Source organism: Garra rufa, chromosome 23, assembly GCF_049309525.1.
Source record: "Garra rufa chromosome 23, GarRuf1.0, whole genome shotgun sequence".
In the NCBI taxonomy this organism is placed as follows: Eukaryota; Metazoa; Chordata; class Actinopteri; order Cypriniformes; family Cyprinidae; genus Garra; species Garra rufa.
Genome location: NC_133383.1, coordinates 37,516,539 through 37,531,474, shown reverse-complemented (window position 1 = coordinate 37,531,474; position 14,936 = coordinate 37,516,539). Strand labels below are relative to the sequence as shown.

Here is a 14,936-nt window from a genome sequence, read left to right as displayed (position 1 = left end):
AATATGTTTCGTTACATTTACGTGGGAAGGTGCAGGGCATAAAATCTTACTGAACCCAAACTTGTGAATAGCAGTGTGTGTTCTCCTGTAAGGAATCACAAACACAATATGACAAAAATTGATTTATTCTTCATACACTTCTTGCAAAATCACACTTTCCATTTAAACAACAAATAAGGGTAAACAGCAGACTTAAATGCCAGACTTTAGAAAGAATTACTATTACAAGCAATGAGGAAATTACATTTATTGGCTATTTTTTACTGGTTAAAATCCAGTAAGATGTTAATCTAACAATTACAGTACTTGTGTATGAAATGATGGCCCACCATGCAGAAATCATGGAAACAAAAAGACTTTCACATCATTTGTTGGATTGGCAAAAGTTGCAGTGATTAATCAATTATATTCGTCTTTATTTTAAATTTAACCAAGACTAACATCTTTAATGCACAGCTAATCCAAAAAATAAAAGACGGGCTCATGACTGCTTGCTAAAATGTTATTTTCTGACATACTTGACTGATTTCTTTCTGAAAGACATGAAACGTAAGGCACAAGAAGATGCTAAACACTGTATATTTCTAAAATTCACATTAGTAGTTTGTCTTCTATGATACTTTATGGTGAATCATCCCTTTTAAGACACAGAAAGTGTTTAGTTTTGTCCTGGAATGCTGATGCTGATGAGTCGGATAAAGGCCTGTAAACATTTACCTCAGTTACACTGAATCAGTCTGGATCAAGTAAATTCTGGCTTCGTTCAGCCGTAGATGCCCTTAACGCGCTTGTTCTCGGGGTCAAAGGGAGATTTGAGGTGAGCCGTAGCCTTGTATGTGACGCCCATCCTTTCCAGAGTGAATTCACCGCTGCGCACAAAGTCAGGGCTCACCTGGGGGCGAATTGAACACAAACAAATTCAATGCTGAGTTTGAGTAAGATGGATTTACCATTAAAATTAAAAGGCTTTTAATCCACGACTATTTGTTTTTCATTCAGATCACAGCGTCAAACCATGCAACTGAAATGAGCTCTGTTCTCACCTCCCTCTCTTTCTGTCTTCAACCCTGCTGCTCTCTCTCTGTCAGGGGTTGCATCTCTTTTTAATTAAATCTGAGCAAGCTGCAGGGATTACCCTGTGGAGTCCAGATCAAGACGCAGTGGCTGGAAAACTAGCCTGACCTCTTTAAGTGGGCATATTGCAGTCGTAATGGACACATTGGAAGAAATCCACTGATTGCTACTAAGAATTAAGCAGTGGCTATAGTACCTAAAGCAAAAACCACTGTGCAACTGCTCTATGTACTGATAAAATATTATTTCCTCTTTTGTGTTCCACAGCAGAAGTAAAGTCAAATGGGTTTGGAAACTTTTCAAATTTAAACTAGAAAGTATGAGACGTCCTATGCATGAAGTCCCGAGACCTTTCGGCCGTGAATAATGGTTCTCTGACATTATGTCCAGTGATGTTCCTGTGGTGTGTAATGCAGTGAGCAGAGAGAGTAAAGGTCTGATCAGATCAGCGCTCGACTCTGTTCAACAGCACTGCCGTCCGCGCCGTGGAATGGAGACGTCTCAATTCTACCTCCCCATCTGTCCTTCCTCATCTAGCTCTCTGTCAGTTAGCATTAAGTACACATCCCCCTGTATCATGTCATACTCACAGTACTGGGACTTCAGAGCCGCCACTGTCCAAGCATTATAACACACACACATACTCACACTCACACACACACACCGTTTCCCTTCCCTCCAACCAATACACATAAAAGCACTAATTTATATAGAAACCTTTTAACCCTTTCAATACACAGTTGAGGTCAAAAACTTACATACACCTTGTAGAATCTACAAAATGTTAATTATTTTACCAAAATAAGAAGGATCATACAAAATGCATGTTATTTCTTATTTAGTACTGACCTTAAATTAGATATTTTACATAAAAGACGATTACACATAGTCCACAAGAGAAAATAATAGCTGAATTTATAAAAATGACACTGTTCAAAAGTTTACATACACTTGAGTCTTAATACAGTGTTGTTACCTGTTTCGTGATAGTTGTTCATGAGTCCCTTGTTTGTCCTGAACAGTTAAACTGCCTGCTGTTCTTCAGAAAAATCTTTCAGGTCCCACAAATACACAGCATTTTTTGTGTATTTGTACCCTTTCCAACAATGACTATATGATTTTGAGATCTATCTTTTAACACTGAGGACAACTGAGGGACTCATATGCAACTATTACAGAAGGTTCAAAAACTCACTGATGCTCCAGAAGGAAAAATAATGCATTGAGAGCCGGGGGTGAAAACTTTTGAACAAGATGAAGATGTGTAAATTTTTCTTATTTTGCCAAAATATCCTATTTTTTCCATTTAGTACTGCCCTTCAGAAGCTACAGAAGATACCTACATGTTTCCCAAAAGACAAAATAAATTAAATTTACCCTGATCTTCAGATTCAAAATGTTTTCATCCCCTGGCTCTTGTGCATTGTGTTTCCTTCTGAAGCATCAGTGAGAGTTTGAACCTTCTGTAATAGTTGCATATGAGTCCCTCAGTTGTCCTCAATGTGAAAAGATAGATCTTATAATCATACAGTCATTTTTGGAAAGAGTTCAACTACACAAAAATGCTGAAAAATGACAGAATTTGAACCACAGGAAGAATCAAAGCCACAGGACCTGAAGTTTTTTTTTTCTGAAGAAACTTCAGGTCCTGTGGCTTTGATTCTTCCTGTGGTAAATGTCTTTATGCAAAATATCTTGTTCAGGTCAATACTAAACAAAAAATAACATGCATTTTGTATGATCGCTCTTATTTTGGTAAAATAATTAACATTTTGCACATTGATAAATACATTGATTTATTTTCATGGTTATTTATGTTTAGCATTGTTCATTACATAAAACATTTTTTACTGAAACGACACCAAATGTGTTATTTATACTGATCATATGATTATATAAGGTGATATGAGGTCAGAGCTGGCTGTACTCAACCACACCTTTCATTTCAGAACAGTAAGTATTAAAACTGGAGAAATGTAAATGAGCACTTCACAATAATGGCAGTATGTGCTCAGCAGAGACGACGGCACGCAGTATCCTTTATCTAATCATCGCTCTTTACAGGCCTGTTAAATTACCCTATATGAGGAACAACTCGCATGACTCACCCTCAATCATAACAGCAGAGAAGGAAAATAAGTGCGTATGCAACAATAGACACAAAATCAGTGAAGAGGAGGACTTCTTAATAGTTAACTATTTAAAGTACTTGCCAAAGTGCAATTATACTTAAAATATCATGTTGATAATAAGAAGTGACCCATTCTCATATGGGTCTGATCTTCAGTTCTGATCTGACTGTCAGTAAAACAGCTGTTATATTATAAATTACTAGCATACTGGCTGTTTATTATTATGTACAAAGCACATATTAATGCCTTATTCTGCATGACCATATTTTAGATCCCTTAATCTACACCAAATCTAAACTTAACAACTACCTTACTAATAATAAAGTCTGACCACAAACACTGGGTAAAAATCATCTGTTTTTATCAACATTTTTCACATTGAACAAAATGTTTCTCTCTACTACATTCACCACCTTAGATTAACTTTCACAATGCATTCTGGGATTGCCTTTAATGCTGCCTTATAGGGGTGTAACGATATTTCGTAGTACGATATTTCGCGATGCAAAAATGTCACGATATGTATCGTAGAGTGATGACGATACATTTACGATATGAAGACAGTCTAATCCTATTGGCTGACTTCTCGCCGTCTCCTACTCGCTGCTTGTGCTTTCATTGCAGTTGCAAAAATCGCTTGAACTGAATATTAGTAGAGCAAAATGAGTTCTGCTGAAACTGAAATTGAAGATGCCCCGTCTTCTTATAAGTCCGACGTCTGGCAGCATTTTGGTTTTCCAGTCACGCGACAGGACGACGGTAAAAAATTTCAGACAAAACACATATGTGACCCTGGACCACAAAACCAGTCTTAAGTCGCTGGGGTATATTTGTAGCAATAGCCAAAAATACATTGTATGGGTCAAAATTATTGATTTTTCTTTTATGTCAAAAATCATTAGGAAATTAAGTAAAGATCATGTTCCATGAAGATTTTTTTGTAAAATTCCTACTGTAAACTTATCAAAATGTAATTTTGATTAGTAATCTGCATTGTTAAGAACCTAATTTGGACAACTTTAAAGGTGATTTTCTCAATATTTAGATTTTTTGCACCCTAAGATCTCAGATTTTCAAATAGATGTATCTCGACCAAATATTGTCCTATCCTAACAAACCATACATCAATAGAAAGCTTATTTATTGAGCTTTCATATGATGCATATTTCTCAGTTTTGTAAAATTTAACCTTATGACTGGTTTTGTGGTACAGGGTCACATATTACAGTCACGGCGCATGTTAATATAAAATGAAAAGTTTCATGCTTTAGACTCACCCGCTTTTCGAGTAATACATTGGAACAAACATTTCTTAAAGCTTTTACGGCTCTTCGCGACAGGAACCTCCAAAGATAAAAATATTTATTCTTTTTATAAGCAGCAGCCACGATTTAACCAGTTACCGGACAGATTATTATTAACAACCAAAAGAACATTTCACTGAGCGCATGTCGGAGTGTTGAAAACAAGATCAAGATCATTTAAAATAGGCTATAATGGAGCTGTATGATCCATAAAAAATGGAGAAAGCCTATAAATAAAGAAAAAAAATCCAGAACATGCGTGTAGTATAGCCTATGACTTGGTTTTGCCAGATAAAAATAAAATTATTTGTAAAATATCATAGCTAACTGTGTCTGATATGAAAACTACGCTAGTCATTGTCCCATAAAATGATAAATAGCAAATAACACATATACTATTTTCATTACGTTTTATTTATTTATTTATTTTTTTATAAAATGAGACCTTGTTGTTTGCAACTATGTTCACCCCGAGACCGCGTCGCGAACACCGGCTCGACTGCAAAACGCTTTCATTATGAGAGAAAGCGGCAGCTTTTGGTCTTCAGCTTAAACGGTCTTCAGACAGAGCGTGAACACAAGCACGGGACCGTTTGAGAGCAGCTGCGTGTCAGCGTGTACCGGATTGAGTCCAAAAAAGCAAATACCCGTACCTGTCACCCGTCCGACCCGCACTCGCACGGCACCCGACAGATAAATATTATCCACCCGTTACGTCAGTTTTAACGGTTCACCCGTCAGGTAGGACTCTGTTTCGCACATAAAATCTTGCGTCCCAAGCAGGTTTAAAGAATTTGACATCTTGACAATTTTATCACTATCATGTTTTTCAGTGACAGACAGACCTATTCAGTTGTTAATTTGAATACAGAAGGTTTTTATTAAACCTTAAAATAACGGGATATGTACCGTATCGTGACCTGGGCATATCGTTACATCCCTACTGCCTTATGGTTCAATCACATTAACCACCGTTCAGTGAACAGAAATCCACGACTGTACTTCGGCAAAAGATTCCCCCATGCAGATTTTGCATCTGTTGGTTACATGAATTTACCACTTTGACCGACAGAAAGCTGCTTGTATTGAAAGTGACTTCTGAGCTGAGCTTTATATATCTGCTGTACAATATTACCAATCAAAGCCATATAAGTCTTAATACCCAGGGTTTCCATTAAGACCCAAATTTGCCACCTAACTTTCAAAACCGTTTACATTTTGGAAAAGCACTCATGCAGCCCTAAAATGCTGTCTAGGTAAACAGCTGACTAGATTTAAGCAGACAGCTACTCACCACACCACCGTCTGGGTTGCGAATATAACCATAGCCAATGGTCTTGTCAATGGCAAATCCAAATTCAGAGCGCCGCAGGTGGCCCACAGGAACGCCGTTGCGGAAAATAGCCTCCAGACCAAACATTGGCACTTTCCTGCAGGAAAGACAAACAACACATTAGTGCTGATCAAATGAGGACCTAAATAAAATTAACACTGGTCCAGAAAAACTGCATGGCGTTCATGACAGATCCTTGAGTCCACATCCAGATCTGGCTGTTTGCTTCTGAAACTACTAAACAAAACTTCTAAAAAGTTTTAGCATGACTGAATCCAAATTTGTTATGTATTCAACTTCTCCAAACTGTGTTTGGTTAATATGTAAAACATTAGATTGCTGAAATAGTATTTACTAAGGCTCACAGCAGGACAGAAAGAAACTCTAAGCGGACAAGAAAAGTGAAAAGTGTTGGTCAAACTCAGACGTCTCCTTGAAAAACCTTATCAGTCAAATGTACGGTGATGTATTACATCATTAGTTTGGAATACAGCAATTATTCACTTTTAAGTCAGACGGTTTGTAAATAAATGTCAAAAAACTTGCCAAATACTTGAGGCTATGAAACCAGTGATGACCAGAATATTAGTCCACTGCTGTGCGTTGAATTTTTAAGTAGTAGTTCATCCAAAAATCAAAATTTATGAAAATATACTTTCCCTCAGACCATCCAGGATGTAGACGACTTGGTTTCTTCACAGTAATCCACACCACTCCAGTCCATTATTTTAACATCTTGTGAAGACAAAAGCTGTTTGTTTATAAGAAATCCATCATTAAGATGTTTGTAACATCAAACTATCGCTTTTGGCTAAAATATGCGTCCATAATTCATAATAACACTTCCTGCAGTAAAAAAGTCTACCCTTCAAAAGTCCATGCATCCTTCTCACCCGTCGACGAGAAGAGATTTTTTAGTCGCTTAGTCGCAGAGAAAAAAAATTCCAAAGGAAGTGGCGAAGTCATGCAGTCCATAACGGACAGATCGTAAACGGCTGGTCTATGTGGTAATACAGTACATCAGGAAGGACATCCAAACGCTCACCTATCATTCAACCTCAAATATAGCTTTTCATCTGAAATATGTAAAATGGCTGCTCAATTTAATGTTAACTTAGAAAAATGTGCGCTATTGAAGTGTCTGTGTGGAGTGTGGAAGCTGAATAGTAGCGCGCTCACTGCATGACAGACAGAGGTGCAGGTTGGGTCACTTTGCTCTTAAAATACTCCGTCATTTTTGGTCATACAGATAAAAGTAATACATCTTTCGTATCTGTAAAAACTGTGTTTATTTGTGTGCACTCACAATAACAACGAAACATTGCGCTTTTGTAAAGTAATGAAAGCAAACAGGATGCGCTTTCTGCAGTCTCGGATCTCTGTGAACTTGAGCGTGAAACTTAAAAACTGTGCATACTTGCCTTACAGACATGAAAAATATATCTATAGAGAGTGAAATGTATACTTGCAAATGAACCATTTCAAAAAGAAAACAAATATTCTCAGATTATGTAATCCATATGAAACTTGCATACAGGTGCATCACTACTGCGGAGATGACAAGTCAGTGTCGCCAACTTTATCTCTTAAATTGAAAACCAAGAAAGCACTAGTTTTTCAATAAATTATTAAAACATTAATGCAGTCTCCTTGCTGGTTTTCCCTGACACATACATAGTTATTATATCTGCTGGTGCGCTGTGGCAAGCTTTTTTTGCGTGCACTTGAGCACTTATTATGCTATGTAGGCAATTAAAGGCTCATTATTAGGATTTTTATGGTTTATTAATAACCGTGCGACTACTAGTCGACCAGAAAAATCTTTAGACGTAGTAGAAAGCAATATTATGGATGAAGGACTGTTATTTTAGCCCAAATCAAGCTTCTTTCGCTTCACAAGACATTCATTGATGGACTGGAGTGGTGTGGATTACTTGTGGATTATTGTAATGTTTTTATCAGTTGTTTGGACTCTCATTCTGACGGCACCCATTCACTGCAGAGGATCCATTGGTAAGCAAGTGATGAAAAGCTAAGATCACATTCAGGACTAAATGTGACCCTGGACCACAAAACCAGTCTTAAGTAGCACAGGTATATTTGTAGCTATAGCCAAAAATACATTGTATGTAATCAAAATTATCGATTTTTCTTTTATGCCAAAAATCATTAGCATATTAAGTAAAGATCATGTTCCATGAAGATATTCTGTACATTTTCTACCATAAATATATAAAAACTTGATTTTTGATTAGTAATATGCATTGCTAAGAACTTCATTTGGACAACTTTTAAGGCGATTTTCTCAATATTTAGATTTTTTTGCACCCTCAGATTCCAGGTTTTCAAATAGTTGTATTTCAGACAAACATTGTCCTATTTTAACAAACAATATATCAATGGAAAGCTTATTTACTCAGCTTTCGTATGACGTAAGAATCTGAATTTCGACAAATTTACACTTATGACTGGTTTTGTGGTCCAGGGTCACAAATCTGCTTAACGTCTTACTTTTCACTCATGTTGTGATTTTTCTAAAGCAAACAGTGTAATAACCACTAAAATGATTATGAAATTCAGTCAAAATCCCTTTAAATCCTCCTGTTAATCCACCATCTTAATATTTCTGCCTTTTTTATGTCTACATTCATAAAAGTGTTCTGTTGAAATCTTTTCATTGTTGCGCTGGGACTCACTCATCAACTGTGAAGCAGACGATTCGCCTGCGCAGACCCTCAGCCTTTTGGGCCTCCAGTGCCTGCCGTCCCAGGAAGGGAATGGAGGTCTTCATCTTACAGGTAAATGCAAGTCCTGCCTCAAGTGGAGTGTCATCAGGACGCAGATCTGCATGCCAATGCCTGTAACCTGAGAGACAGACAGTTAATTCAAAATCAATTAAAATTAAAAAAGATTCAGTTCTTAGAAAATAGAATGTTTGTATTCATGTATTCATATCATCAAGAGAAGAAATTGTTGAACAATTGTTATTTTTGTTTTCCTTGCACAAAAAGTATTGTCGTAGCTTCATAACATTACGGTTAACCCACTGTTGTCACATGGACTGTTTTAACAATGTCCTTAGTACTTTTCTGGGCCTTGAACGTGTCAGTTGCATTGCTGTCTATGCAGGCTCAGAAAGCTCTTGGCTTGAAAATTGCATTTTTAAATACTTTTAAATAATGAATAGATCCAAAGAGCATCACGTCATTAAACCAAATACAAAACCCACACAATATGAAAACACACATCCATTATTACTAGCATGCCAATAAACAGAGATGGACTTATTTCTTCATCTTGCCCTCAGGTAGAGTATTTCAGCACAGAGTCTAGTAGATATGACCTACATAATGAACAAACAGTGAAGCTGAGTTGAGTCTCAAGAGTGCAGTGGAAGTGCTGAAGTGTTCAGCTGCAGTAATGAGTTTTTATTGTGCCCTACTGTCTACTTCTTTAGCTTCTAGAGCTAAATGCATTTGGGACGCCTTCCAACCTACAGCACATCTGAACTATTATCTCCACCTGTGTGCTTGACCAGTGCGGCTGCGGAAAAACTGACTTTTAAGGATGAAGGAAGCACTAAGAATGAATTATATATGTGACTCTATTGGAAAGAGATACAATGATGTTTTATGCTTGCACTGTGAATGGAAAATGTATCTCAGATCAATGGAGATATGGTATCATATGGTGAAACTTTAGTGGCCCAAACACTGTTCATCAACACAATCCCACAGTAAATCAACTGAACTTGACACACTAAAAGCATGCTTTTACTACGGCACCTGGAGAAACAGATCTACAACACTCATAATGCATAAGAAGATGTGAAAACGTCATCTTTTACTACTGAACTAGATTTTTATGCTTTCAGAAGAAATCATAAGTGAACCTGTGCAAAATGTCACACAATCTAGGGTGATTGCCAAAGCATTGCAGGGTGTTTGCTTGGTTTCCTACTGGAAAACGAACAAAATCATATGGATAGTAACAGTGATGGTATTAGTAATAACATTAACCCATACCTTTCTCAATGCTCAAGGAGTCAATGGCCCTGTAGCCGGCATTACGGATGCCATATTTGGCACCTGCAGCCATGATGGCATGGTAGACGGGCAGACAGGACTCTTTAGGGATGTGAAGCTCCCAGCCCATCTCACCCACAAAAGAGAGACGCATGGCCCTCACCTAAAAACACACACACAAATAAGAAAGTGTGGAGAAAGGGACAATTCTATGATAAATGCAGAGGACAAATTGAATATATTTGTCATGAATAAGAAAAAGTGCATCTACACAAGTGTACTGCAGTTTATTTCATTACGCGACTATCTAAAATAACTTGACTTTGATTGTTTTTTTGTATGTTGTAATGGACTCTTTTTCTTAGTGGAACCTTTAGGCAAATCTATAGGAAAAATGTAAACTTAAGTAAAGACCAAAGTAGAAAATTGTGTCAAATAATGTAAAAGTATGCTAAATTCAAAGCATAATATTTTTATATTATTCAAAAATACTACAACGCTATTTTGAAATTTTGACTTTTTCTGAAAACATTCAGATACCTGAGTAAATTGCTTCCATTCAAACAAATAAAATTGAATTTACACTACCATGCAAAGGTTTGGGGTCTGTAAGATTTTTTCAAAATGTTTTTTTCTCTTATGCTCATCGAGTCAGAATTTATTTGATAAAAATACAGTAAAAACAGTGAAATATTGTGAAATATTATTACAATTTTAAATAACGGCTTTGTATTTAAATATATTTTAAAATTTATTTCTGTGATCAGAGCTGAATTTTCAGCATCATTACTCTAGTCTTCAGTGTCACATGATGCTTCACAAATCATTCTAAGATGCAGATTTTTATGCTGAAGAAACTGATTATTTACATTTTGTGGCGGGAGGGACGAACAACAGACACAGTGGGTGTGGCGTCAGGCCTCGGAGAGGCTTTTATTAAACAAAAAATGAAAGGAAAGTGTCCAAATGGAAAGGAAAGTGTCCAAAGGGAAAGGAAAGTGTCCAAAGGGAAAGGAAAGTGTCCAAAGGGAAAGGAAAGTGTCCAAAGGGAAAATAAAGTGTCCAAATAAAAGGGGGATCTGGTGTCCTCGTGTGAAGGGGGTTTCGTGAAGGAGGGCAGTGTTCGGTAGGGAAGGGTCCAGGAAAGGGGCGGAGTCCGGCAGCCACACACGCTCCCCCGCTTGGGACCGGGGCGCTAGGGGCGGCGGCATCTTCCTGCGGCTTCGTCCTCCCGCGCCTCCGCGGCGCTTCCTGCGGGGAATTCTACGGCCCGGCATCCTGGCCCGTCGGCCGTTGCGGGTGCGGTCCTTGGCCGGACCGTGGGTCCGGCAGCTCGTCATTCTGGCGGCGCTGGTTCCCTCTTCACCCCTTCCTGGACCCGCGAGGACACCAGCGTGCATGCACGGGGGAGAGACCGGTCTCCTGAGGAGAGGCGCGCTCGGCATTTAAACAGCGGCGGTGATGAGGCTTCATTCCATTCAGGTGCTCCCCATCACACGCCGCCAGCCCGGGATGTTTTCGTGCCCCTCCTCTCCCCTACACACCCACTCCCGTCGGGAGCCTGGAGAAGGGCGGCGTATAAGGGACGGGGTGGTGATGATATTTAGGGGGGAGGCAGCCGACTCGTCACATCCCCCCCCCCCCCCAAGCGACATCCCTGTCATCTGGTCGCCGCCCACGCAGGAGTGCTACCTTCCTCATCCAGGCTCCAGCAGTCGGAGTGGGCGGGGATTCCTCTCCAAGGCAACGCTCCCTCTCGCAGCGCACCGGAACAGGGACAGAAAAACCGGCATTTAGTCGACAGCCTCAACCAACCGCAGGATAAGTGACTCACTGAAACATCACTTACCCCTTTTGCGGCTGGGAGGCCGTCTCCGTCGTTCTCCGTCCCCGTCCGGGTCTTCACGAGCTTTTGCGAGCGAGAGGGGATGACGTCATCAGGTGTTGCCCACTGCGCTGTCTAAGCCCCGCCTTGCCCGCATTCTCCACCACTGTGGCTGGAGGGACGAACGACAGACACAGTGGGTGTGGCGTCAGGCCTTGGAGAAGCTTTTATTAAACAAAAAATGAAAGGAAAGTGTCCAAAGGGAAAGGAAAGTGTCCAAAGGGAAAATAAAGTGTCCAAATAAAAGGGGGATCTGGTGTCCTCGTGTGAAGGGGGTTTCGTGAAGGAGGGCAGTGTTCGGTAGGGAAGGGTCCAGGAAAGGGGCGGAGTCCGGCGGCCGCACACGCTCCCCCGCTTGGGACCGGGGCGCTAGGGGCAGCGGCATCTTCCTGCGGCTTCGTCCTCCCGCGCCTCCGCGGCGCTTCCTGCGGGGAATTCTACGGCCCGGCATCCTGGCCCGTCGGCCGTCGCGGGTGCGGTCCTTGGCCGGACCGTGGGTCCGGCAGCTCGTCATTCTGGCGGCGCTGGTTCCCTCTTCACCCCTTCCTGGACCCGCGAGGACACCAGCGTGCATGCACGGGGGAGAGACCGGTCTCCTGAGGAGAGGCGTGCTCGGCATTTAAACAGCGGCGGTGATGAGGCTTCATTCCATTCAGGTGCTCCCCATCACACGCCGCCAGCCCGGGATGTTTTCGCGCCCCTCCTCTCCCCTACACACCCACTCCCGTCGGGAGCCTGGAGAAGGGCGGCGTATAAGGGACGGGGTGGTGATGATATTTATATATTTTATTTAAAGCTTTTCATATTTTACAAAACAATCCCCCAAACCCCATGCCAGCAAATAAAGGGGAAAATAATAATACATACATCTCTACATATACACATAAAGAGTCGGGGTGGTGATGATATTTAGGGGGGAGGCAGCCGACTCGTCACAATTTGTACAGGTCAAGTTTTTGTGAAAAAAATCTGCTTTTTCGAACTTGCTCTAGACTGTTTGATTTTCACCAAAATTATTTCATGGCTCAGATTATCTTTAGACAATTCTGGCCAACTGTTATAAAAGTTTCTTTATATACCAAACTGTTTTTGTAAAGTATGTTAACGAATTTGATAAAAATCAAGCAAAAATTTACATAATGTTTTAGCAGATTCAGACCAAGCTTGCTGCATGTTATACTAAGCATGACCTTAAGGCACATAGTGTTGTCTACTGGTCAAAAGATATAATAAATTAACTCTTTATAATTTCTGACTAGTTCTGACATAAGAGTGATTTTGTTAAATTTGGAGCCAATTTTTTGGAGCATTTTTCAAACTCTTAAGTGTATTGTTATGAATCTTATAGAATAGTTTGTGGGAAAGTTATTAAATTTGGCACACAGATAGAGAACAGTCTCATTATTAACCAGAGCAAATTTGGAGTCTCTAACTCAAACTCTCTAGCGCCACCCACAGGCCAAATTTTCACTCATGAATCTGCTAATAACTTTTGAACAATAAGGTCTAAAAGAAAAATTCATTTGATTTCTTTGGCCATACCAAGTTGGATGCATACCAACAGCATACTGAATTAAATGATACCAAATCTTTCTATGTCAGCTATTTTGAAAGTGGGCCATTTTGAATTTTGCAGCAAAATGCTGTATTTTTCAAACGCTTTAGCGTATCATGAATCTCATAGAATGCCTTGCAGGAAAGTTATGAAATTTGGCACATGGATAGAGGACAGTCTCATCATTAAGCACAGAACTTGTGGAGATTCTAACGCAAACACTCAGCGTCACCAACAGGCCAATTTTTTTTAGTCATGTTTCTGCTAATAACTTTTTGAACCATAAGGTCTAAAAGCAAAATTCTTTTTTCCTCTGAATACCTGACTCAAACCGAGTTGAATGCATACCAAAACTTAATCTCTGAAATGCTTTAGTGGATTCTGACCAAACTTGAGGGCACATAAATAGTTTGGCACAGGTTCACCTACTATAAATTGACATTGTTTAAAATTTCTCACCAGGTTGACCAACAATCACATAATTAACGAATTTGATAATATTCACACAAAATGGACATGAGGCTATATCTCTGCAATGCTTTGGTGGATTCAGACAAAACTTGCTACGTGTTATACCAAGCATGACCTATTATACCAAGCATGACATGAGTAGTTTCATCACAGTGCTGTCTACTGGTCAAAAGATATAATAAATTGACATTTTTTTGTTTGCAATTTCTGACCAATTTGACCAAAATCACATAATTAATGAATTTGTCGAAATTTGCGCAAAAATGACATGAAAAAAAAAACATGAGGCTATTTTTCTACACTTCAGTGGATTCAGACCAAACTTGCTACCTGTTATATCAAGAATGACCTGAGGGCACATTAGTAGTTTCGGTACAGTGACACTTACTGGTCAATAGATATAATAAACTGACTTTTCGTTTATAATTTCTGACCAGTTTGACCAAAAATCAAGAGTTATTTTGATGGATTCGGAGCGGCTACCAAACCAACTAATAGCAAAGTTTCCTTTGTCAGCCATTTAGAGTTTGGACACATTTGAATTTGTAGCAAAATGCTGTATTTATCAAACACTTTAGCGTATTATGAATTTCGGAAAAGTTACGGCACATGGATAGAGGACAGTCTCATCAGTAATCACAGCAAATTTGTAGTTTCTAACGAAAACTTTCTAGCACCACCAACAGGCCAAAATTTCAGTCATGTTTCGGCTAACTTTTGAACTATAAGGTCTAAAAGCATAATTCGTTTTTCCTCTGACTATTTGGCTCAGACTGTGTTGAATGCATTGCAAAATTAATCTCCACAATACCACTACAGGGCACATGAATAGTTCTGGCAACAATCACATAATTAACGAATTTGATCAAATTTACGCAAAGATGGACATGAGGCTGTATCTTCGCAATGCTCTCAAGGATTCAGACCAAACTTGCTGCGTGTTATACCAAGCATGACCTGAAGGCACATGAGAAGTTTTGGCACAGTGCTGTATACTGGTCAAAATATATAATAAATTGACATTTTTGTTTATAGTTTATGACCAGTTTGACCAAATATCACATTAATAAATTTGACAAAAGTTGTGCAAAAATGGACATAAGGCTCTATTTTTGCAATGCTTTGGTGGATTCAAACCAAACGTGCTACTTGTTATA

At 39.3% G+C, this 14,936-nt stretch overlaps 1 protein-coding gene across 1 annotated transcript in view; it reads right to left on the bottom strand.

The window, feature by feature from the left end:
- Window positions 1-109: 109 nt before the first annotated feature.
- sardh (sarcosine dehydrogenase) overlaps window positions 110-14,936 on the bottom strand; it is an 89,446-nt gene continuing 74,619 nt past the window's right edge. The window contains exons 18-21 of the mRNA XM_073829308.1: window positions 9,869-10,031; window positions 8,540-8,708; window positions 5,805-5,940; window positions 110-892 (exon numbers count right to left, since the gene is read on the bottom strand). Coding sequence (XP_073685409.1) covers window positions 764-892; window positions 5,805-5,940; window positions 8,540-8,708; window positions 9,869-10,031 — 597 coding nt within the window. The 3' untranslated portion in view covers window positions 110-763. The remainder of the gene's footprint in view (window positions 893-5,804; window positions 5,941-8,539; window positions 8,709-9,868; window positions 10,032-14,936) is intronic.